The 23,598-nt window shown below is 45.5% G+C and overlaps 1 protein-coding gene across 2 annotated transcripts in view; it reads left to right on the top strand.

The window, feature by feature from the left end:
- Positions 1–23,598, top strand: part of RBFOX1 (RNA binding fox-1 homolog 1) — a 1,926,172-nt gene that overhangs the window by 442,877 nt on the left and 1,459,697 nt on the right. For both annotated transcript variants that reach the window (XM_069486148.1, XM_069486147.1), the window contains exon 4: positions 5,792–5,824. In XM_069486148.1, the coding sequence (XP_069342249.1) occupies positions 5,792–5,824 (33 nt within the window). The remainder of the gene's footprint in view (positions 1–5,791; positions 5,825–23,598) is intronic.

The following is a 23,598-nucleotide window of genomic DNA, read 5'->3' as shown; positions in this document are numbered from 1 at the left end:
TCTCGTGCAAAGCTGTGCTGCAGTGGGGAGGTATGGCCAGGCCTGCTGTCTCTGTGCACAACACAAAACCATCTTCTCCTCTTTGACACAGCTTGACTGCATGTCCCAAGCCCCTTGCCTTGGTAGGTGGCCGTGTGACTGAGCTTGAGCCAGTAGCCCATGAGCTGGATGACACTTGCTGCTTTTGGGTCTGGTTGGTAAAAACAACGTGCTCACATACCTCCACGTCTCATCCTCCTCTGGCTGGTTGGGATGAAGACGACCCAGATGACCTTGTAAAATACATCTCAGAGATGGCAGAGCCCCCTTCAGCCTGGGCCCCCGAAGGCTCACATGGAGGAGATCTGCTGTCTAACGTGTTCTCCCCTCGGGACCCTGTGTGAGCAAGAAGTGAATGTCCATGACATTGTACCATCGTACATTTGCTTCTGTTCACTACCATAGCTCAGAAATTCCTAACAAATACAGGAGGCCTTCACCCTCAGGACACCCCCAAGCCCACCTGTGCCCCGTGAAGGGACAAGCCCGTGGACACCTTCCGTGCAGAGAGCATCTATGGCCACTGAAATTAGCCTGATAACCAACATCATAGCAGGTGACTTGATTTTCTGCCTGCAGAGATGGAAAGGATTTTGCCTTTTCTCTCAAATCCATCTTCTTAGACCCAAGGGCAGAGCTGCTGCGAGCAGAAAACCAAAGTGGAAAAGGGCATGAAAGAAAAGACCACGAGTTCTCCCCAATTAGTCCTCTGATGGATGCCGCAGTTTTATCTGAGAGCAGAGTTTTACACTGAGCTCGACTTGAGTGGACAGGAATTCTCAGGCCCAAGAGTAACTGGGAAGCTCCCTGGGTCTTCCTGAGATGCCCTGACAGCATCAACAGGGAAACTAGGCCCAAGGGGTCATCGCTGGACAGAGGAAACCTCCGCGATTGTGCTGTTCCCTGCACACGCCGGTGTGGGACCATCCCATAGACTGGTTCTGTCGAGGCCACAGACAGAGTGGCAAAGGCCACTTGGTAGACAACAGGGCACGGGGGTAGGGAGGATTTGACATTTTCGTTTGAATGACTGTCAACAGAAGGAGTCACCAAAATGCCATCACATGTCCTCACGGGCTTCTACCTGAAACGCCTGGTTAAGTGACACCCTGACTTCATAGGTAGAGCGTCCCTGTTTGGTACAGTGGTGTCATTTGCTGACGGGTGGTGAAATCTGAAGGCCCAGCAGGGTGGTGCTCGGGGAGGGGTGTGACTGTTCTGTCTTCCTACCTGGCAGGCCATGCGTGGCAGTGTCACCGGCACGGCTGCAGGGACCTGTGCTGCGGACCCTGGAGGAAGGGGGGACGGGAGCGGGTGGGAGGACAGGCCCTGTGTCAATCACAGGGACGGGATGGCATCCAGCCAGGGGACAGCAACAATCACCACACGTCTGGACTTTTGGACGGGAGCATCACGGAGCCACGCAGGCAGCACTGTCTAGAGTCACAGAGACCTGGGTTCAGCCCACGGCTCCACTACTTGCCAGGGAAGTAATTAAACCTCTTTGATCCTTATCTGGATCCACTTAGAGTGAGCTCTATCCGTTGAATGAGCTAATAAATTCCTGTCTGCGCTTAATCCATTCTGTGTTGTTTTTGCCCCATGCAACCCAAAGAGACGTGGCTACCACTACCCTGCAAAATTGGTACAGTGGCACCCCACACTGCTCAGCACAGAAGGCTCAGGCGACAGACTGGCTTGGAGCCCCGGAGCCCAAACGGGGTTTGTGCATCTCAGGCAGGGTGGGGGGCACTGATCTCCCCTCTGTCAGTTAACTCAGCCCTCGATGCGTGGGTGTCGCAGGAGGGAACCCAGGTCTCTACGGCGCAGGCAAAACCCCTGCCCGGGTCTCGAAGGCATCTTTGGAGTCCAGCCTGCATTCAGACCCTGCTTCTGACACTCCCTAGCACGGCCTTAGGAAAAGCTCTTTCCATCCCAGTCTCGGTTTCCCCGCCTGAAGAGGTGGCACCGGAGCTGGTTCCGAAGGTGGAGACGAGGGTTGAAAAGGAATCACGTACATCAGGTTCCAAGCGCAAGCGAGGAGGAAACCCTTAATGTCGGCCTGAGTGATTTCAAACACATGCAGAGAAACCGAGCAAGAGGAAGGGAGATGATGAAAGGGATGGGAAATAGCCGGAACAAAGCTTTAAAGGGCGTCCTGCTGGAAGTTGCCCACATCCCTTCTGTGCCCTGCGCTGGTCTGCAGAATGCCCACCTCAAACACGGCTCTAATCATATCAGCCCCCCACCGGACACACTCTGATGGCTGCAGCTGCCGGCAGGATCAAAGCCAAGCGCGGAGGCCTGGCGCCAGCAGCCCTTAAAGAGCCCTGCCTCCGCTGCCGTCCCCTCGGCTGGGCCAACTGCACTCCAGCGGGTTACAGCAGGCCCTGAGGTCTGGGGCTGCACAGTTCTGAATACGCCCCGAACTATGTGGGTTGGAAGTGAGTCCCTGAATCTAACATCATTATGACTATATAGTCTACCCTGAATTCAGCGTAGGGAGGGTGCCAGCTACCTAGGGGGTCCTCAGTAAATGTTACCACTTGCTCTTCCTGTGCTATTCGATGTGTAAAATTATCATTTATAAATAAAATACAGTTTATCACCAGTTGGCTGCAAGCCCCACCACTCTCTATTGCCTTCCTAATGCCTCGTCTACTGGGTGCCACGGCATGCACATGGGTGAGAGGGTTCTTTCTAGTCCCCTCTTCAATGAGAAAAAAAATACCAACATTTCTATAAGGTCTCTTATTAACATCGAGGCAGTGTAAAGCTGTATTTTACTAATGTCTTAAATTGATGTTTACGTTTATAAATGGATCTAGTCTCACTGTAAAATTTTTGAACCATTTAGAAAAAGAGAAAGTTTCCCATGACTCTCCTTGACCCACCAAATCCCAGTCAAGTTCCAGTTTCCTCAGAAGTAAAACTTTTGTCAGCTCGACGTGTATCCTCCTAGACACTTTTCAGACATACGGCTCTGTGGGGTGGGGAGGCCGATATAATGTATATGTACTTGGGTTGTTTTTTAGAAGTTGGTACCATCTATGCACACTGTCCTGCATCTTTTGTTTCTCATTAGCAGTACATGCTCTAGAGTTTTTAATGTCAGAACCTTGGGGTCCTTCCCAGAGCACGTGATGTTTTATAACATGATGTATCATCATTGATTTGTCAGGTAGGATCGTAAGCTGGAAGCCCAGCAGCCACATCCAGAGTCCGTATGCATTTTGTTTGGCTGGAAGGATATGTTGCCTGTTAAAAATGGAATGCAAGTGGCTTTGGGAAAAGTAGGAGATCCTGAGTTTCCTCATCGGCCCCACCCCCTACTGTCTCGCCCCTATCGGCAGTTGAGTGTCCAAACCCTGTATTTTAGCCGTTATAGTTTTTAAAAAACGTATTGCTGTCACGAACAATGCTGTAATAAATAACTGTGTGTAACCTCTTTATGTTTGTGTGTATTTGCTAAGGTAGATGCAAGAAGGGGGCTTGCCTAATGGGGGGGTCGCAAAAGGGGCTGTATTATGTGTGCTACACAAAGTTAGGAAACACACACAAAAATTGTTAACCAGGGACATCAGAGTAGCCAGCTGAGGACTGTTGCCACCACACACATTAAGCAGAGAGAATAGTTCTGCCCAAGACTCATAGCTGTTCAATATCGTATTTGTCCCTCACATGTTCCTGTTGGTTTTCAGCAGGGAAATGCATATATGCACGTACACACGTGCACACACATACACATACCCATACACACGTGTACACACATGCACATACACATATACATAAACACACACACATACCCATACACACATGTACACACATGGACATACACATACACATAAACACAAACAGCCATACACACACATACACACACACATAAACACACACGTGCACACACATACATACACATATAGATACACACATATACGCACATACATAAACACATATACACATACACACGCATGCAGAGTTATGTAGCCAGGGACCTTTCGTCCTTGTGGTTTATGGGTGTGGCCAGTGGCTGGGGTGTCAGCTGCTCCCGGAGCCCCAGCTCCGAGAGGGTTCCAGAGGAGGAAGAGGGGCAGCGAGGGCTCCAGCCTTTGCCATCCATCATGCCTTGCAGTGTTTCCCCATGGCTGGGCCCCGGATTCATGGCTTGGAAACACCTTTGGCCACCGCTGATGGACTCTCTTGGCCGAGGTCGGTCTGAAGTCTGGCCTTCCGTTTAGGAGACTAATGACGCATGAAAGCTGTTTAGTGGACAGCAAGCTCTGCCTGAGCCCCCGGTGGGATCCCGTGGGGTGAGCGTGGGAGAGGCGGTGCCGACGCGGGGCCCTTGTAAGCTGGAGGCTGGGCGGCTCACTCAGGAGGCCGTGCGTTCTGAAGCCCTTTGTTGGATTCACAGCTGTGAGCTAATGTTGGTCTGTGTCTTAGTCAGCTCAGGCCACCATAACAAAATAGCGTAGACTGCATGGCCTAACCAACGGGAATGTATTGCTCATATTCTGGAGTCTGGAAGTTCAAGATCAGGGAACCAGCAAAGTCCGTGTCTGGTGAAGGCTCTCTCATGGCAGGTGGCTGCCACCTTGCTGTGTTCTCATGTGGCCTTTCTTTGATATGTGCAGGGGGAGACAGAGACAGACAGAGAGAAAGAGACAGAGAGAGAGAGAGGGGAAGAAGGAGAGGGAGAAAGAGGGAAAGGAAACTGTCTAGTGTGTCTCTTCTCGTACAGCACTAATCTCATCATGAGGGGCCCACCCTCATGACCTCATCTAAACTTAGTTACTTTCCAAAGGCCCCATCTCCAAACATCGTCACATTGGGAGTTAGGACTTCAACATATGAATTTGGGGGACACGATTTGATCTGTAGCAGTCTGGTAAGAAAATATGGCTGAGATTGGCCAAGTAAACTGCAAGTGTAAGGGACACTGGTGGAGAAGAAAACTCCTTTAGCATGTCAGGGGGAAGAAAAACCTCACCTGCCCCCAGGTAGGAGACCCTTCCTTTCCAGGCCAGTACGAACAGTGGTGGGTGGCGTCTAAAGTGAATCCTTTGACGTAGAGTGAACTCATGAGTAGGAGCCTGAAAGTCGATATAACTTTGCCTTGAGTTTAAATCTAATTTTTTTACGCTTACTAACTTCCTAGCCTCGGAAAAGTTACCAAACTTTTCTAAGCCCCAGTGTTCGCATCTGTGAAATGGGGATCATAAAAATTATTCTGGGGTTTAAAAGAGATTAAAAAAAAAAATACAGAGCTTGGCCCAATGCCCAGCACAACTATTTCTTTCACAGTGTTTTGAGGAATTTTGCAAATATAAGGCTGCTGTTGTTGCTGTAGTCATAGCTGTTTCTCATAACACCGACTTGAAACTTTAAGGAAAAAAAAAAACCAACTTAAAAATGTCTTCAATGCCTTTGCTTTTTCAGTGTTCATTTAATCATGATCAGTACACGGGCATTGCCCACAGCCCTCCCCCTTTTTATTTCCTGGCAAGATTGTTATAATGTGTTGAAAATATTAATTATCCTATTCACCTTATTAATAGGACTGGAAAAACAAATCTTGTTGCTGTGCTTGGTGGAAGTTTTCTTCCTCTGTGTGTGTGTGTGTGTGTGTGTGTGTATTGCACACTTGTCCCCTTGAGTCACAACAAATTATTGATGCCAGTTCCTTTTAAAGACAATTAATCCAATTACCTTGTTGTTGAATCAATACTAATGTCTTTTATTCTTTAACCTACAGGTTTCGGCGAGTCCGGCTACCAGCAACGCTGAGGTAGGAAATGCGGTTTTGCTGTCTCCTTGGAAGATGTTGTGAAATGGCTTTCTTTTGTGATGGGGTGGAATGAGGATTCTAGCTGTGACTTCTCTGTGTGCAACTTCCTGGTGGTTGGGATGGTACGTTGTTGGTCGAGTGGTTTCCGTGGCATGAGATTTTGGGCTGACCAGGTCGCCCACGCTGCTGTTCATGGGATGTGTTCGGAGCAGCCTGGTAAAGATGATGGTGGTTTCGGAACTGGCTCTCCTGCTTGCTTCTGCCGTGGTGACTTCAGAGTGTGTCTCTTTCTATATCTGTTATAATTCTAGCCCCCAAGACAAGCCCTGCCTGTGGCAGTGAGACCTCCACTATCTCCGTGATGTTTCTCCATCCCTTCTCTTCCTTTCCTCTTCCCTACTCAGTGGCCAAGGTGTGAAGGGAACTGTGCTTGATGCTGACAACATAGGTAAAGAATAAAAAAGAAATTGGTCACAGGTCACCAGTGAGACGACCACCCATTGGAAATTGTCCACGTTGCAGTGTAACGGGCACCTCCAAAATATATCCAGCACTAGGGGGGGCAGCCCCTTCTCACTCCCAGTCACTGCAGGGATAGAGAAAAGAGCATTGACCTGGGTCTCAGGTGCCGCGGGCTCCGTGTGACAGTGTGCGTTATTTTAACCGCTGAGACTCACTTGCCTCATGTATTCCACGGGGGTAATCATACCTCCCATTGAGCCATCACATGGCTGTTAGGAGGGTGAAACGAAATAAAGGTTGTAGAGGCAGATTCTGGTGAGGTTCTGCAAACTATTAGGGAAGATCATGATCAAAGAATGGCCGTTCCAGTTCAGGTGTCTTCATCCTTGACTATACTAGCTTGGTGTGCAAGAGTTTTCCAGGAACTGTGATGCATTCAGTGTAAACTATTTTGGATGCCTTGTGAGGCAGCTGTTTGGGAAGCAGATCGGTGGGAGGGGAAGGTGCAGAAGCCTAAGGATGGCGTGGAGGTCAGGAGTCACTGGTGTCACCTACGTCCTGATGACCTTGTGATCAATGATGTGAGCGACTTCTTTATCCACACAAACTTAGTATTCTCGTGTTGAGAATGGGGATGACAGTACACATCCCATGAGGCTGTTGAGGGCGTTTAAAATGGTAATGGCAGTGTTTCCTCCAGGTGACCAGGGTACCAGTTTTCATTTATTCAGCACCTCTTATGCACCGTTCATTATGTAAATGCTCTGCATGCATCGTGTTTTCAGATTCTCACAAATATCTTGTGATGTGGAGGCTCCTTTGACCCCCATTTTCCAGAATTAGAATCCGAGGCTCAGAAAGACTCCATAACTTTGCCAGTGCTGTTCAATGAATGAATGATATAGCTGGGATTCGTGACTATGTCTGGCAGGGTACAAAGTGCTGACATTAACTGCCATGCCATGTAAACCACCCAGATTTTGGTCTGGTACATAGTAGGTGGTCAATAAATGTTAATTCTGCCACCCATGAAGGACCCATTCTGCGTTCTGCATCGTATCTGAGTATGTCGTGTTTCCCTGTGGTCAGCACCACGGACAGCTATCTTCTGTGCTCGTCTGTCTTCCTACCTTTCCCCTAGACACATTCTCACATCTGAGCCCCATGGGCCGTTTAAAACAAATAACCAACAGTAAAAACACCTTCACAAATGTTTCCCCTTTTCAGTGTCATAGCAGTCACATATAGAAGGCTATTTCTTATCACCATTTTACAGATTGAAAATTGAAGGTTGAATTGAAGTACTTTACACATTACTGAAATAATGTTTAATAATCCAGCAGTTCCACTTTCACTTGTGTGCCCAAGAGAAACAAATGCTTATGTCCACCAAAAAACATATGCAATAATTTTCATAGAGGTTTTATTTATCATAGCCAAAAGCTGGAAATAAGCTAAATGGTCCATTAACAGTGTAATAGAAAAGTAAATAGTGTCATATTCATGCAATGGAATACAAGTCAGCAATCAAAAAGAATTATTTGTAGATATATGAAACAGCCTGTATGAATCTTAGAGACATAATGGTGAGTGAGGAAAATACCAGAACAAAAAAAATATCCTCTATGATTTAATTTTCACACACACGCACACACACAGACAACACTCGTATCTGGTGATAAAAGTAACAAGAGTGCTTTCCTCTGGGAGGTGTTGGCTGGGTAGGGGCCCAAGAGTTATGGGCTCGTTCAGCACTTTCATCTGGGTGTGTTTATAGAGCTGATCATCATATACAAAGTTGGCGGAGGTCTATATTTAAGAGGTGTGCACTTTATCGTATGTAATCTGTATACCAAGAAACAAATGAAGCTTCCTGGCAAGGGAAGAGGAGGGAGAAGGCAGAGGGGAAAAAAGAGAGAGAAAATACAAAAAGCATAAACCAGAATAATGGGGAAAAAAGATGATCAGATGATCGCGGTAGGGGGAGTAGAACAGAAGGAATTAGGAAGTGTAGGAATGATCAGCGTATGGACACTACTTCATATCTAAAATAGTCTTCATTCATTCATTTTTTTATTCAAGGTTCTCATTTTTCAGGTAGAAATTTTTTTTTATTAAATCTCTATTTTTTTCTCCTAAACATTATTTCTAAGGATAAATTATAATTGCTGCGGCCAGATCATATTTTTTTTTTTGCACTGCTGAGGGAGGTAACCTTTTATTAATTGAATTTCTAATGGCAATTCATCAAAGCAAGCGATCGCCGTTATTTAATGCATGTTCCATATTCATGGCATGTTCTGTTAGGTAAATAATATTGGCTCTGGGAAAGTGCTTCTGTGAGGTCCTTTTCCTTCTCAGATGGCTTTCTTTTTTTCCCTCCTTCTAAGTAGAGACAAACAGTTGTAATTTGAGCAGAATAAACCCCACCTGTGGAGGAGACCGTGGGTAAAAGGAGACAAAAAGAAGTACAGACCCACAGAACCGGGGCGAATGAATGGCTTTGCCAGTTCCCTTTCTCTCTGCAGATTGACAGTGAATATGTGAATAACGTTTGCTAAATCTGGACTTTGAAAACATGACAGCAAGCTGTTTGTGCCAATAATTTTTCATGGCATATGCCACCCCTCCCTGCAGCCACACACAGTTTTAATAAGATGGCACATGAGCTATTGAGAAATGTTAAAACCCTGCAGAGGAAAGAGCTTTATCTTCTGACCAAATTCTGCCCAGCAATGTTTATGACAGCTGAAGAATTTATCTTAAATTCCCTCTGCTAGCCGCAAAGCACCTGGCCCTTTGTCCCCAAGCAGCCTGTAAGAACCAAACTAAGATGTCACATACATAATATAACAGATAAATGGCCCAATTTCCATGTCCACATGATGAATGGAATGCAAGTTCAGCACACACATATTCGCACATTAATTGGCCCTGCATGGTTCCATTTTGTTCCTAAGTTGCTACTGTATGTCTCGTGGACTCCTTCCCCTTCAAAATCATTAAGCCTGTTTTATCGCACAAATGCATACACATTTCCCCCTATTTATCGTCACGCAGCTTGCCCTGCTGAGAGAGAACCAAGTTACCTGGGCACAGCCGTTGGATTGCAAATGCCTGTGTGTGAGCTCTCTCCACCGCCAGCCGCAAAGCACATTAACACAGAGATCTGAGACCCGGCCCCATGTTGGCTGTGCTGACAGCCAAACAAAGAAGGTTGCAGGCGAGGATGTTTGGGGAGGGGGGGGGGAAATCATTTTATTTCAGTTGCCAGTTGGTTTTTTGCCTCACCTTAATGATTTCCCGTTGATAGTTTAATGGTAATATAAACCCAGTGGAGGGCCTCAGTTTTGATAAATTGTCCTGCTTTTATTTCACGGCAAAGCGATCGAACTGAGATTGATTGATATTACAGTTTTGCTATCCCAAATAATGGCTATCCCAAATAATCTCAGACTACTTGGGTGGCAAACCCAGTGGCCTTGGAAAAACGTGGGTGGAATCTCTCTCCTACCTTTTTTTTTCTCCCTTTCCAAAAGGAAACTTTATTCCAGGCCAAGGAATCATTTGTTTTTCCTGTCTTGAGCCTGATTCTCAGGAGAGGAAACCGGGAGCTGGAGAGCCTGTTAGAAGTCCTGTCACCCATTGGAGAGAGACCAGTGCATTTGAGAAGGGGCTGAGCTGCTTTTGCTGCTGGCAGAAGATCAGCCCTGGCCATTCTGAGTCATTGGAGAATCCAGCACATTTTACAAAGGTTGCGGTGAAAAGAAAATGAGCTTTGGGATTTCATAAATGAGGCAAGAATCATGGTCCACAGCTCATGAGTTATGTGGCTGTGGACAGGTCACTTAACTGAAAAGCAAGTCCTTTATCTGCAAAATGGGGATAATGAAATATCCCACAAGGTTGGCGTGAACTTTAAATGAGCCAATCGATACCCAATGCCTAAGACAGAGCCTGGCACACAGTAGGTATTCAGCAATTGTTATTTTACTTCCATCCATAACCCCTTTCCTCTTACTTTTTTATAAAGTAAAAGAATAAGTGAATAACCTAATTAGCAATTATTTTGAGACATGTGGCTTTGAGAACTTGCTGTGATAGCTTTGCATCACGGTTGCATTCGACCCTAAACCATGCAGAAGCTTACTTGTAAGACGTAATTCACGCTGGAGTTAATGGCCCTCTTCTCTCCACCCAAGGACAAGATCCACTTGAAAATGAGCTGTATTTTCCAATGAGCACTCTTGGCCTTGGCTAATTTTGCCCAATCACACTTTGATAGTCTTCTCTGTCCTTGAAGGCAGAGCAAAAGGATATTTAAAGAGCTCAAAAAAAAAAAAAAAAAATCATGTGGCCTTAACTCAAGGGCCCAGAATTCTCAGTTGGAGGTATGGTTAGTGTTTTTTAATCTGATAAACATTTAAGTGACAGCCTGTTATATTCCAGGCACAATACGAGGCCTGAGGATCCATATATAAGGGTGACACACAATCATGCACTCAGAAAACTGATGGTCCAATACGGAGGTAAGGTTCTATCATAAATGCTGTCTTGTCACTTGGTTCACGGGGACTAAGGTTCTCATAACAGCAAAGCCCCCTCCCTGAGCCTCCTTCCCATATTTGGTAAGTTTTGGACCTGGGTTCAAACACAGATGAGCTGAGATAGGTGAGGGATATTTATAGGGGCTCCCCAGAGGAGGTAATGTGCAGACTGGAGCCTTCGGGGGTGAATTAGGTTGTCAACAAGCAAAGAAACGTAAAAAGCATGAGAGGAAGCACCGGTGGGAAAGAGCCTGCCTGCTCAGGGAATAAGTAAGTGTGGAAACAGGGAAGGAGGGTGGAAGTGATTGGAGTGACGTGGGAAAACCAAGACCAAGTACGGAAATCAAAGAGTAAGGAGGTTACAAGAACGAGGTGGGGGTATTGAAAGGGTCAGGGGGAGCAAGCGTCAATGGCGCTGGGTTTGGCAATCGTATAACCATTAATGTCCTCAACAACAGCCTTTCCCATGTGGGGGGCTTAAGGAGTGATTGAAAGGAGAGGTCACATAGGCCACCAGGGGTGGGGAACCTACAGCCTCAAGGCCACATATGGCCCTTCAGGTCCCCTGGCATGGCCTCACAACCAAATCCAAACTTCACAAAACAAATCCATTTAGTAAAAGGATTTGTTCTGTAAAATTTGAATTCAGTCAAAACGCTGCACTCAAGGATCCAGAAGGCCATGTGGGGCCCGAGGCCACAGGCCATTCAAGGAGGCAAGTGTTTAAGCCAAGAGAATGCTGGCCCCCCCCAGATTAAAGGAAAGACAGGATTTAGGAAGGAATTCGGGGATGGCAGGGGCTTGGAGGACAGGCCTCAGAGGATACCAGGGCGGGACTCAGAGCACAGGCGGGGTTTACCCGCTGCACGGTGGTCGGAGTCTCCCTGGGGGCCCCGTGCTCTGCTCACCACTGCCTCACCAGGGTTTGGCACCAGAGAGCTTTAGTCCTGATCGGTCTGAGAAAGTACATTTTTTTCCCTCTGTGACTTTGAAGGAAAAAAGGATGGAGAGTAAATGCGGATAAATTTGAAGGCGAAGGAAGAGAAATTGAAAGAGGTTATGCCTGGCAGCCTTCATTTTCCCAGTGAATAGCAGAGGGAACTATACATGCTGAGAATAGGGAGGGCGGAGGTAGAATTGGGGGTTAGAGAGGAAAAACAAGCAGACGGAAGGAACAGCTGATGGGAGGCACTGGTGAGAGGCTGATAAACCGGTGAGGCCAGTCCAGAAAACTGACACCCAGAAGCACCTGGGGGTGAGCAGGGTGGAGATGAGCAAGAACCTCTGAAAGCAACAACGCCAGTGGCATTGATCCTTGTGGCTGTCATTCACCACATGGAGTCTCAGGCGCTGCGTTATCCTCACAGCAGTCCTTGAGGTGAACATGAATGTCTGCATGGTACAGCTGAGGAAGGTAGGAGACAGGGAGGGGATGTGCATTGACCAACCTTAAGAACGGTGGGACCCATGTTTGACCCGGGCCTGTCTGGCTGCAGCCTCTGGGCTGTCCCAACCACGAACAGCATCACTGTCACCATTTCCTGTCTCCAATCCCAAATAGTGCTGAAACGCAGGAAAATTGCTTCACCTCTGTGTGCCTTGTTTGTCTCCTCCACAGAATGAGGACAATTAAAGAATGGACCTTATAGCTTTTTTGGGACAGTGAAAAGCATGATGTGACTTATAAAAGGCGATTAGCATATTACTTGGTGCATATATGCCCCTTACTATATGCTAGTTGTAGTGGTTGTTACTTCTATTAGCATGCTTGGTAACTCATTCTAGGCTACAATAGGAAATAGCAGCAGTATCAACTAGAATCCATTCATAGCCTCTGAACCAAATGGAAGCATCCGTCCTAGAGTCTTCCAGAAGCTTCTTACTCCACTGTCATTAATTAAGGGTTCCTGGAAAAGCAAGCAGTTGTAAAGTTTCTCTTTCTACTTCTTCTGTTTAAAAAAAAACAGATTTGTGTTACTGTGAGGTTTGGAGGGTAAGTTAGAAGGATCCTGCCATGGGCATGTTGCAGAGGAGGTTAATGAATAGAAGACACCAAAGGAGAAGGAAGCTAACTTTTAATTAGCAGCTGAGTGTATGCCAGGCACTCAAGTCATTTCATATACCTTGTCTTATTTACTTTATCTTATAATAACCCTAGGAAATGAGCACTATTATTAATATTTTTCCTGTTTTACAGATGAGCAAACTGAAGCTCAACCTGGTTGATTAAATGAGTCACGAGGTAACAGGGGGAAGATTGAGAATCACACCCCTGACTGCCAGACCCCAAAGTCAGGAGTCACCTCCAGTCTCTCAGAGGCAATGTCTGGGTCTTTGGACCGTAGGGAGGAAAATCCCATCTCTTCTCGTCTAAATTGTCTCTTCTTCCAAAGCTTTACCCTGCTGCAGCTCAACCAGCCTCACTGACTCTCTGTTGTAAGATTTTGTGAGAGCTCTGTGATCACAAAACTCATTCCCACAACCATAAATTATTTCCTACAGTTTTGACACCATTTATTTCCATAGCATTATACATTCCAACCTCCTGACTGTTTAAGATCAAAAGATGTGCTCCCGGGCTCATACTTCACTCCACTCTCGGGCTCGGTGCTCCAAATTAGAACCGCAGAGGCCCCAGCCTGTCATCGTCTGTAATGTTGCACAGTTCTGAGGATCCAGCACGTTTTATCAATGGCAAAAGGAGAAACAGACTCGTCATGGTGTTGGGGCTTTTACGGAGGACACGGAGATGGCCTGGTGATGTGACAATTGAAGGGGAGTGTTGGGATGTCCAGAATCATTTGGAGAGGGGGAATTAAACGGGTTGTTTGTGCAAACCTCAGACCAAGGGCAGATCTACAAAGGGTCAGAGAAGAAGGAGGAGGTCCAAGGGAGCTACTACTGGCCCTCCTAAGGGAACACTAGAATTACCGTTTCTAGCCAGGAGAAGGAAGAGAGGTTGTGTGACTTGTATCCAGGCTGGGCTCAGTGGTTCTGGAGCGAAGTGAAGCACATCTATATTAGCAGATGGACCTCTCTGTGGGGACATGCATTGATTCAGCAAGCTTAAAGAGCATCTATTGTTGGATATCCACTCTTTTAGGCCCTGGTAACTTAAAATGAATAAGATACTGTTTCTGCTTTCAAGGAGCCTGTGATCTAGTAAATTACACAGATGGTGAACAGATGCTTCTAGCTAAGTTCTACTAGGGGTGGGTTTGAAAAGGAGAGTGAACACTTAGAGGAGGGGTGTTCAAGTCTCGCAGGAACCCTGGGGAGCGTTCGGATGAGATGCATCTTCCTTTCCCATTCACCCGCACGCCCTGGCTCTAGGGCTGGTACGAGGCATTGAGGGCCATATACGTGGACATCACACGCCATGAAATATTTTAATAACCTGGAAGCAAGTTGGATAAACAGCAAATAGATGGCTTAGGATTGACTGTGGGGGTGAGGGGTGGAGGAGGAGAGGAGAATTGGAGAATCGGCAGGTCATGTCAGTGAAGGGCATTGAAGGTGACTCTTCCTGGTGGTGACGATAGTGACAACGATGGTGGTGGTGGTGGCAGCGGTGAGAGCAGCTGACATTTATTAAATGCCTACTGTATCCTCAGCACCGTGCTCAACATTTTTATATGAATTACCTCTTTTGGGCTTTCCAACAAACTTAAGAATGAGTATGAATATGGCCTTCATTTAACGGTTGAGAAAACTAAGGCTCAGAAGAATATATGGGACCTGCCCAAGGCCGTGCGGGTGGCAGGAAAAGTCAGTGTTTGATTCTGTGCCATTTGCCTTCTGAGCCAGTGGCGCAGCTAAGGATGGGGGAAGCAGGCTTGAAAACCCCCTTGGGTTAAAGTCTCCATTACTCAACACAAACCTCTCATGATAAATGATGCTAACACACTTTGGCGAAACTTCGTGGCTGTGCCTGGTTCTCGGCACTAATGTAGCTTGACTGGGGGCTGATAGCCTACTTATCTCACCAGAATGACAATTAGGAGAAGAAGGAAAAAAAAAAAGACTTATTGCTATTCCGGCTTCCTCTATTGAGCTATGAATAAATGATGATAGCTGTGAAATAGCGTGGTGTTTAGATCGTTTCTGGTAAATTAAAAAAAAAAAAAAAACCAAAAATTGAATAAAGTGGTAATCCGTGCAGCCATTTAAACAGGGGGAGTGGAACAAAATTAGTAAAGTCTTTTAGTGTCTTCCTGGCCTTGTCATTCTAATGTAATTAGTTTGCAAAAATATTAATTAATACTCAAACATCTGACATGTTTTACATGTTGATTTGAAATGTGTTAATTACATTTTTGACTCTGTCCTGGTGCTGTCCTCGGAGGCAACGCAGAGGAATTCTGGTCCTGTAGCCCCCTCCATACAGAACGGTGGCCAAGTAGGTATCGAGAGCTCCTTGCAAAGCCCGGAGCTACTTGCACCTTTGGAGAGAAGGAGAGGGAATGTTGTATGGAAATGGCCCGTTAGTTAGTGGTTTTAGCTAATGTCAACTCCGAGTGCAGATACAGAATCTCAAGAAGGCTTCCTGAGTTCCAATGAGCAAATGCTATGCTGGTCAGCAAGGTTTTCAGATTGTACATAGAAACTGGGGTGAGTAACTTCTTGGACTACATTTAGTTTTTGGACAAGGTTCTGCCTAGATCTTGTAAATGGATTGTGTATTTATGTCCTAGAGGATGGTGCTGAATTCTAGGTGTATCTCATGGTGTATCTAGCCATTGCCATCATTTGGGGGTGTTGTCTGTTGTCCATTTTCTTATTTAATTACTTTATTAGTCAGGAGAGGCTAGGTTATATGCAGTTAATGATTTGACCATGAAATCTCAATGGCCCATGCGACGGAGGTTTATTTTTTGCTCATGCTACATGTCTGATGAAAGCTGGGTGGCTGTCCAGGGCAGCTCTCTCCACGTAGTGACCAAGCACACAGGCCATTTCTATCTTGTGGTTCCACTGTGTCAACACACACCTCCACCATTACAGCAGGGGAAGAAGGGAACAGGGGATCTCTTTTGAGTTTTTCATTGCGTCAGCACAGAAGGGGTGCACGTCACTGCTACCTGCAGTCCACTAGCTAGAACTTGTGCCATGGTGCCCATGACAAGGGGGATGGGAGAGGTAAGGAGCACATGGATATTCTGTGGGAAAATGCCTGACGCAGTGTGATAATGACAGCCATGACAATGATGACGACAAAGTCTCTATTCTCACCTCAACTTTGTGCTTCACCAAGCCCTACCTGTGGTCACTTGTTTGGCACTCTGTTATGTACTTGGAGCAGTTGATCTCGTTGTACCTTCACCCTTTCCATTCTAAAGAGGAGGAAACAGAGACTCAGGGGTGAAATCAGTTGTCAGCGGTGGCACAGTTAGTAAGAGGTAGAGCCAGAATTCAGCTCCAGGTCTGACTCCAGCACCTCCCCTGGTCTTTGCCTCCCAAGGTTCTTGGCAGATTTCCTTTCATGGCATTCTAGGAGGAGAAACTGGGGCAACGCTTAGAGAGCATGTATGAAGATTCAAACTCTATTGAGTCTCTGAAGGATGATAATGTGACTGATGCCCAAGTTGGTGCAGAATCTGTTACTTTCAGCCAGCACATTCACATTCTGCATCATGTGTGAATCTTATAATAATCTTATGGAGGATTTGGGAGGAATAATATTAGCTCCTCTCTGTAGACACAGTGTCAGAGGGCACAGGAGGTTAAAGACCTGCCGGAGGATACCTGGGCAATCACCAGCCGGTTTCTGGACTCCAGACCCAGCCTCTCTGTGTGTGCGGGACTGAGGGTCCTGCAGACTCTAGACTAGCGTCCCTTAACCTCTTCTGTTCCATGAACCCTTAGGGCATCTGGGGAGAGCTGTGGGCCTCTTTGCAGAATGAAGTTTTCAAATATGTAATACAAAATCCTTAGAATCACAAAGGAAGACTGTTGATATTGAAACACATCTATTAAATAAATAAAATGCGATTTAGTCAAATCTTTGCTTTCTTTCTTTCTTTTTTTTTTTTTTTTTGAGACAGAGTCTCACTTTGTTGCCCAGGCTAGAGTGAGTGCCGTGGCATCAGCCTAGCTCACAGCAACCTCAAACTCCTGAGCTCAAGGGATCCTCCTGTCTCAGCCTCCCGAGTAGTTGGGACTACAGACACGCACCACCATGCCCGGCTAATTTTTTCTGTATATATTTTTAGCTGTCCATATAATTTCTTTCTATTTTTAGTAGAGATGGGGTCTCGCTCTTGCTCAGGCTGGTCTCGAACTCCTGAGCTCAAACGATCCGCCCACCTCGGCCTCCCAGAGTGCTAGGATTACAGGCGTGAGCCACTGCGACCGGCCAAATCTTTGCTTTCTTTATTAACACATTAAACAAGCAAGTCTAGTAATTACCATAATGTGGAAGTAGCGATAGGCATTATATTTTGAGATATCTGTGAAAATTACAATGTAATGTGACTAAAAAATCTGTGATTTCGGTTGGTGACAAAGTCACAGGTACTGGTAATACTACCGTGATTTGTGGCTTACATTTATAATTAAAGGGAATGCTAGATGACAGAGGCTAGTGGAAATAAAGTTTTTATTATTTTTTAATCCAAGTTCATGTGTTCTAGCTAGAGACCCCTGAATAATCTTGGGTCCCCAGTTAAGAACCTGGTCCATCCTTGGCCCTAGATTGTCTGCTGATTCTAGTTGGGTCAAAGTCTAGAACTGGCTGAGCTCAAGCTCACATTATGGAAAAGATAAAGTCTGGTTTTGTTGCATTTATCAGCTTGATCTCTCCTACCTTAGCACTGTCATCCGTGTCCACTGCCTGGTCTTCACCCTCGGTGGCTCCTTTTCCAGCACAGAACATGTGTCATTTAACAGGATCAGGGGTTATTAAAGACTAACATTTTTTTTTTTTTTTTTTTGGCTGGGTACTGTGGTAAGACTTTATACCCATTATTTCACTTAATTCTGGTAGAATCTATTGTTAAACATGTTTTACAGAAAGTAATAATGATAGTTAACATTTAGGAATACTTACTATGCACCAGGCACTCTTCTAAGCACATTTTAGATGCAAAAATAATAATAATTATTATAATGGCAGTGGTAACAGCATTAGTAATAGTAGCAGCTAAGACTTATTTAGCACTCCCTAGGTGCCAGGCTTATTATGTTCCAAGCATTTTACATACTTAATCTCAATCATTCCCTGCCACATTCCTATCGGGTCAGTATTAGTTGTTTACATTTTACAGAATGGGAAATAGGTATAGAGAGGTTAAGTGACTTGCCCAAAGTCACATGGCTATAAACACAAGCTTTAAATTCAGGAATTTCTCTTCCACACACTGTGAAGCTAATCACTACGCTCTTCGGGCTTGTTTTTCACTTTGTTTACTGTTCCTCTTAACAACTCCAGAGGTAGAAGTGATTTTTTATCCCCATTTTATAGACTAGGCAACTGAGGCATGGAGATAATAAGAAACTTGCCTTAGAGTCTGATTTCTTCAACTCAAAGATGGAACCAGAAAGTGCACAGATGATAACTCCATGGGAAACTTTTATCAGTTACACATGGAAAAGTCAGATGTCACTTCCATCTGTCTTTCTATTGGCCAGAACTCAGTCACATGGTCCCATAAACTGCAAGGGAGGCTGGGAAATGTAGTCTAGTTGTGTACCCAAGGGGAAAATGAGATGGGTTTTGGTGAACTCATAACCACAGGCACACACCTGGAGAACTTATGCTTCATGGTGAAATTCCATCCACAGCAAGAGCAAGATGAGGGGTACAGCATCTAAGGAGACAGTCTCACGCAAGCCTAGGGTCCATGGCCCCCCTCTGGTGCCTGGACTCACACTTTAGCCTAACTACTCACAGTCACCAAGCACCAGTGTTTTCCCCTGGGTGGCTTGTAGACAGAATTTGACAGAAATACATTACTGCAATTAGAGAATGTGAAAAATCTCATGCTGTGGGGATTTGGACTCTGGGCATATTTTTATAAGCCATAGAGAGTCTGCAAATGAAATATTGTCAAATAGAAAACAGATTAAAATGTATAATAGTTTATTACTATACATTTAAATGAATATTTAAAAGGTAGTCTTTTTTTTTTTTTAAAGGAAACTGGTTGGTGGCTTTTTTTTTTCTTTGATTTGGTTTGTATTTTTAATTTGAATGATCCAGCCCCTGCCCTTAGGATCTTCTGCTCAAAGCCTCTGCAAGTGACCAGTTTATCGTAATGGGGCGAGAGAAGTGGCTACTTGAATCATGTACTATATAGTACTGTGTGTTACATCTCCTCTGTTCTCAGATACTGTGGGTTATAAATCTTAGCCTCACCTTATAATTTTGTTGTTGCATTGGGGGTGGGGGGAGGATGTGGAACAAAAGCAACATGATGTTAAATGCACACATTGATTTAAATACACATTCATATTTTAGATATGTTTTAAAAATATATGCATGTTAACAATGGAAAAATCCACCCAGACCCCAAAGAGAAAAAAAAAAAAAGCAGTAAATAATAACAACAACAACAAAAAATACAATCCTGTCCCCAATAATCCATTTCCTCAAATTTTCCACGTATGAAACAAGGCTATTTTATCTCTTAACATTCCATCTTACCATATTGATAAATAAACTTCCTCAGAGGAACATGTGATCGCAGATATGGATGGCAAACACCCACAGTCCCAATGTTGGACTCTACTAATTGTTCTGAGTGAGGAATTTGATCACACATGTCTCTCTGCTCTGGAGTCTGAGGGCTGCTTGCCTCAGGCTGAGAGCATGCTTGCGGTGCTGATAATCATGGTGTCTTTGTCTAGCTACCCTCTCTTTCTTTCTTATTCTAAGTACAACACCAGTCTTGTAAGGCAGTTGGGTGAGAAAATCACTTTGATTAGTGACATTCCTGTGGATGTATTTCTTTTCTGTCATATTTCACATTCTGAATATTTTATGAAAATGTTTTCTTTTCCCAGTAGCTAATGCTGTGGTTTAAATATGAATAGAAGGTGGGAGCCCTGGCATTTCTCCCTTGAGGGATGACACATAATCTTGTGGATGGGAAGAAATCAGGATTGACGTGGAAAAGCCATTGGGGTAAGCACCTGAGCTCTGAGATCACATTAACCTGGATGTGATTTCCAGTTCTCTCAGGACTTACTGTGCCACCCCTCAACATTTCGACTTCTCATCTGCAAGGTGGGGGATAAGCATTGTCACTATCTAATACTACCAGGGTGAGGATTAAATGAGACAGACAATTACAGCATGGGATACAGTGCCTGGCACATAGGAAGTTAGCAGTAAGTGGTACCTCCATTTTATACTTAAGCAGCATCCCAGATAACCCCATATAGATAACTTTCCCTTCCACTCCTCCCCACAGAGTATCGTCCAGTGATATATTTGAGAGCCTTTATTGAACTCTAGGGTGGGCGAGATGGATGATTGAAAAATGATGGAGTATGTTTCTGAGTCTGGCTTCCCAGACTAATTTGTGGGCTCCGGGGCTTTGCTTAGTGCCTGCGGTAGAGATAGCTCTGATGTCACTAAAACCCATTTCTTTTTCCCTTTGGGTACACAGCTAGACTACATTTCCCAGCCTCTCTTGCAGTTCATGAGACCATGTGACTGAATTCTGGCCAATGGGAGGTGGGCAGAAGTGATGTATGACTTTTCCAAGTGTAACCCATAACCTTTCCCATGGATTGATCATTCTCATACTCTCATGTCCCATCTTTGAGTTGAATAAAACAGATTCTAAAGCAAGTTTCTTAATGTCTTTGTGCCTCAGCTACCTGGTGTATAAAATTGAGTTATAATGGGTAGAGGAATGAGGAATACTTATGAAAAATGGATGGTGGGTGAGGTCCAGAAGGTACGTCCAAGAGGGGACTTTGGTGTCCCTAAGGCAACATGTGGCATTGGCTTGGGAAAAAAGTCTTTCTCTCACTTCACCATGCTCTGGTGCACCCAGAGTCCCTTTGGACTGTCCCACAAATAGCTGGGGGTGCTTTGGGGATACCCAATTTGGGCCCAAAGGTGGGGGAACTTAAAACCATTGCCTTTAGAGCCTGCGTGTAGATAACACCTTATTTTGTAAAGTCTGGTCTCTGGGGCAGATGATCTTTGTTTCCCTTGTGAATGAATATTCTCCAAATGGAGAAGCTTCCAGACCTCTTAGCCTTTCCCACCTCTTCTGAGATAAGGGTGGCAGTCATGGTTTACCAGCTGACGCGGGTTTCCAGCTGGGTTTCTCTGCGCCCCCTCAGTCACTTGCCGCCATAAAGAGACTTCATACATCATTAAGAGAGATGTCATATGCGTCAACATAATGCTGTGTTCTTACCCAGAATGTCACATTAGACTCCTGGAGGCCTTAAAAAAAAACTTCAAATACAACCACATTTTTTTCCTCTTAAATCATCCAATCTGTCATCTGAGGCCCCTCAAAGGAAGCTGCTAGTGAAATAGCAACTTGCAGGGTTAAGAAAATCATCACACAAAATGTTAGCTGAAAATGTGAACTTTTGCAACCCTTGCTAAGGACGTGGAGTCAGAGGATACACAGATAGAGGCATCTCGATTTTTCAGACTCTGCTTTCTCTCCTCCAAGTGACGTGCAGACAGTTTTTGGGACGTGGCTAATGGCCCCCGAGGGACCCTAGCTTGATCTGAGTTCTCTATGTTCCCTTTCAGAATTTTCCCCATGGTAATGTTTCCAAGGGAAATCTGTATGGCAGCCAAAATAAAGAAATACATTGTACGTACGCATCGAGTTTGGAGACAGGAAGCGATTTTCTTGCTCAGACATTCATGGGCAAACAGTCACTGGGATCTGTTGGCGCCAGGAGCTCCAGTGGGTCCCGGGGCTTCTGCTCTGAACTCCATTTGCTGGCTGTGGTACCTTGGACACGTTAACTAACGTCCCTGCATCCCTCTTTCCTCACCTGTACGATAGGGATAACGAGTGGTGATGAGGATTAAATAAACAAATACGTATAAAGTGCTTAGCCCGGCACCTGGCAAAATGAGTCTTAAAAAATATTGGTTGTTATCAATCATGACAGAAGGCTGTAGAAAAAGCTAGAGATAACCCTTGGTTGATGTTTGCTTCTGAAATTGTGGCAACATTCATTTCTTCATGGACCATTCAGGTTCTCGGTGGCTGTTTGAATTAAAATGAGGACAACTAACATCTGGTCACCTGATGTGAATGAGCCCCATGGGGCTGTTAACTGGAGGGTGACGCATTATTCAGGTCACCCCTACATGCATTCATTTACCCATCCGTTCATTTGACCAATCATAGCCTGAGACCACGGTTTCTCAGCTTCAGCACTGTTGGTATCGTGGGCCAGACAATTCTTTGTGGGGGGCTGTCCTGTGCGTGCAGGATGTTCTTCAGCCTCCCCAGCCTCTTCTCACTAGATGCCACTAGCGTCCCCTCCCCTCAGATTGTGACAACCAAAAAGGTTTCCATATGTTGCCAAATGTGCCCTGGGAAGGCGGGGCAAACTTGCCTTAGATTCGTGGACACTTAGAGCCCTAAGAAGACTTTAGAGATGACCCCATTCAGGGATGGAGTCTTTGTCCCCCATGCATGGCAGCACCGTCAGCATCCCTGGTGCCTGGCCCCAGATGCCACTGCAGCCCCAGTTGGGGCAACAGCCCAAAACAATGCCACCTTTCTCCACGTGCCCCACGGGCCACAGGTGGACTTTCTTCACCTTGTGTCCCTTTCCTCTGTGTTTACAGAAGTGGACATGGAGGGCCAGAGAAGGGACTTAGTCCACCCAGAGAGGCAGCCCGAGCAACCAAGTGGTTGTGCCAGAGTTCTGTGTGGTCTCGGTCCTGTGTGCTCTCCTCATGACAGACATTTTTTGCGCACCTCTTGAGTTAGTACAGGTGTGCATCAAAAAAAATGCTGGCATTACGATTTCTGGTATGCTGAAAATAGGGCAAACACCACACACAGGCACACAGACACACACACACACACACACACACACTTCCACACTTCTATAAGACCTGCAAGGTCTTGTAAGACTGGGTCTCTGTGGACCTCCTTTCAGACCACTCTCCCCTTGCTCATTCCCCAGCTTCATGGCCTTCTCAGACACTCCACTGTGCCCAGTTCTTCCTGCCTCAGGGCCTGTGCACAGTTTGTTCCCTCTGCCTGGAATGACCCCTAATTGCCTTTCCACTTGGCAGCTCCTCCTCTTCCTTGGGGCCACCACTTCTCCAGAGGTGTCCCTCATCGCACAGTAAGCACCTTCTGTTGTTCTGTAGACAAAGCTTTTTTTTTTTTTAAAAAAAAAAAAAAAAAAAAGACCCATCACAATTTACAATTGTTTTGCTCATTTGTTTGCTCAAAAGTTTATTTTATTCCATGATTGTCCCCTGAAAGCGTGAGTCTCATGGACGATGTCCTGTCTGCGTTCCAGCTCCAACACTTGGCCCATAGTTGGCCATCACTTAACAGTTGTTGAATTAAAACACATCAGAATGAATGAATAAACTAATTCTAGGAGCCGGGATGGTGAGGACTCAGCTGCGTGGCCCTGCCTGGGTAAGGGGAGGGTCTCTGCGCCTCCTGCTTTGGGCCGTGCATGTCTGTTTGCTGGGAGTGTTAGCCAAGGCCCCAGAGTGGTCAAGATTTGGTGACTAATGTGAATTATCACTTACTCTTCTATTATAAAATGCCATAATATATGCATTTATTTGTTCAAAATTCT

This window comes from Eulemur rufifrons, chromosome 14, assembly GCF_041146395.1.
Source record: "Eulemur rufifrons isolate Redbay chromosome 14, OSU_ERuf_1, whole genome shotgun sequence".
In the NCBI taxonomy this organism is placed as follows: Eukaryota; Metazoa; Chordata; class Mammalia; order Primates; family Lemuridae; genus Eulemur; species Eulemur rufifrons.
This window is presented reverse-complemented; position numbering and strand designations above follow the sequence as displayed.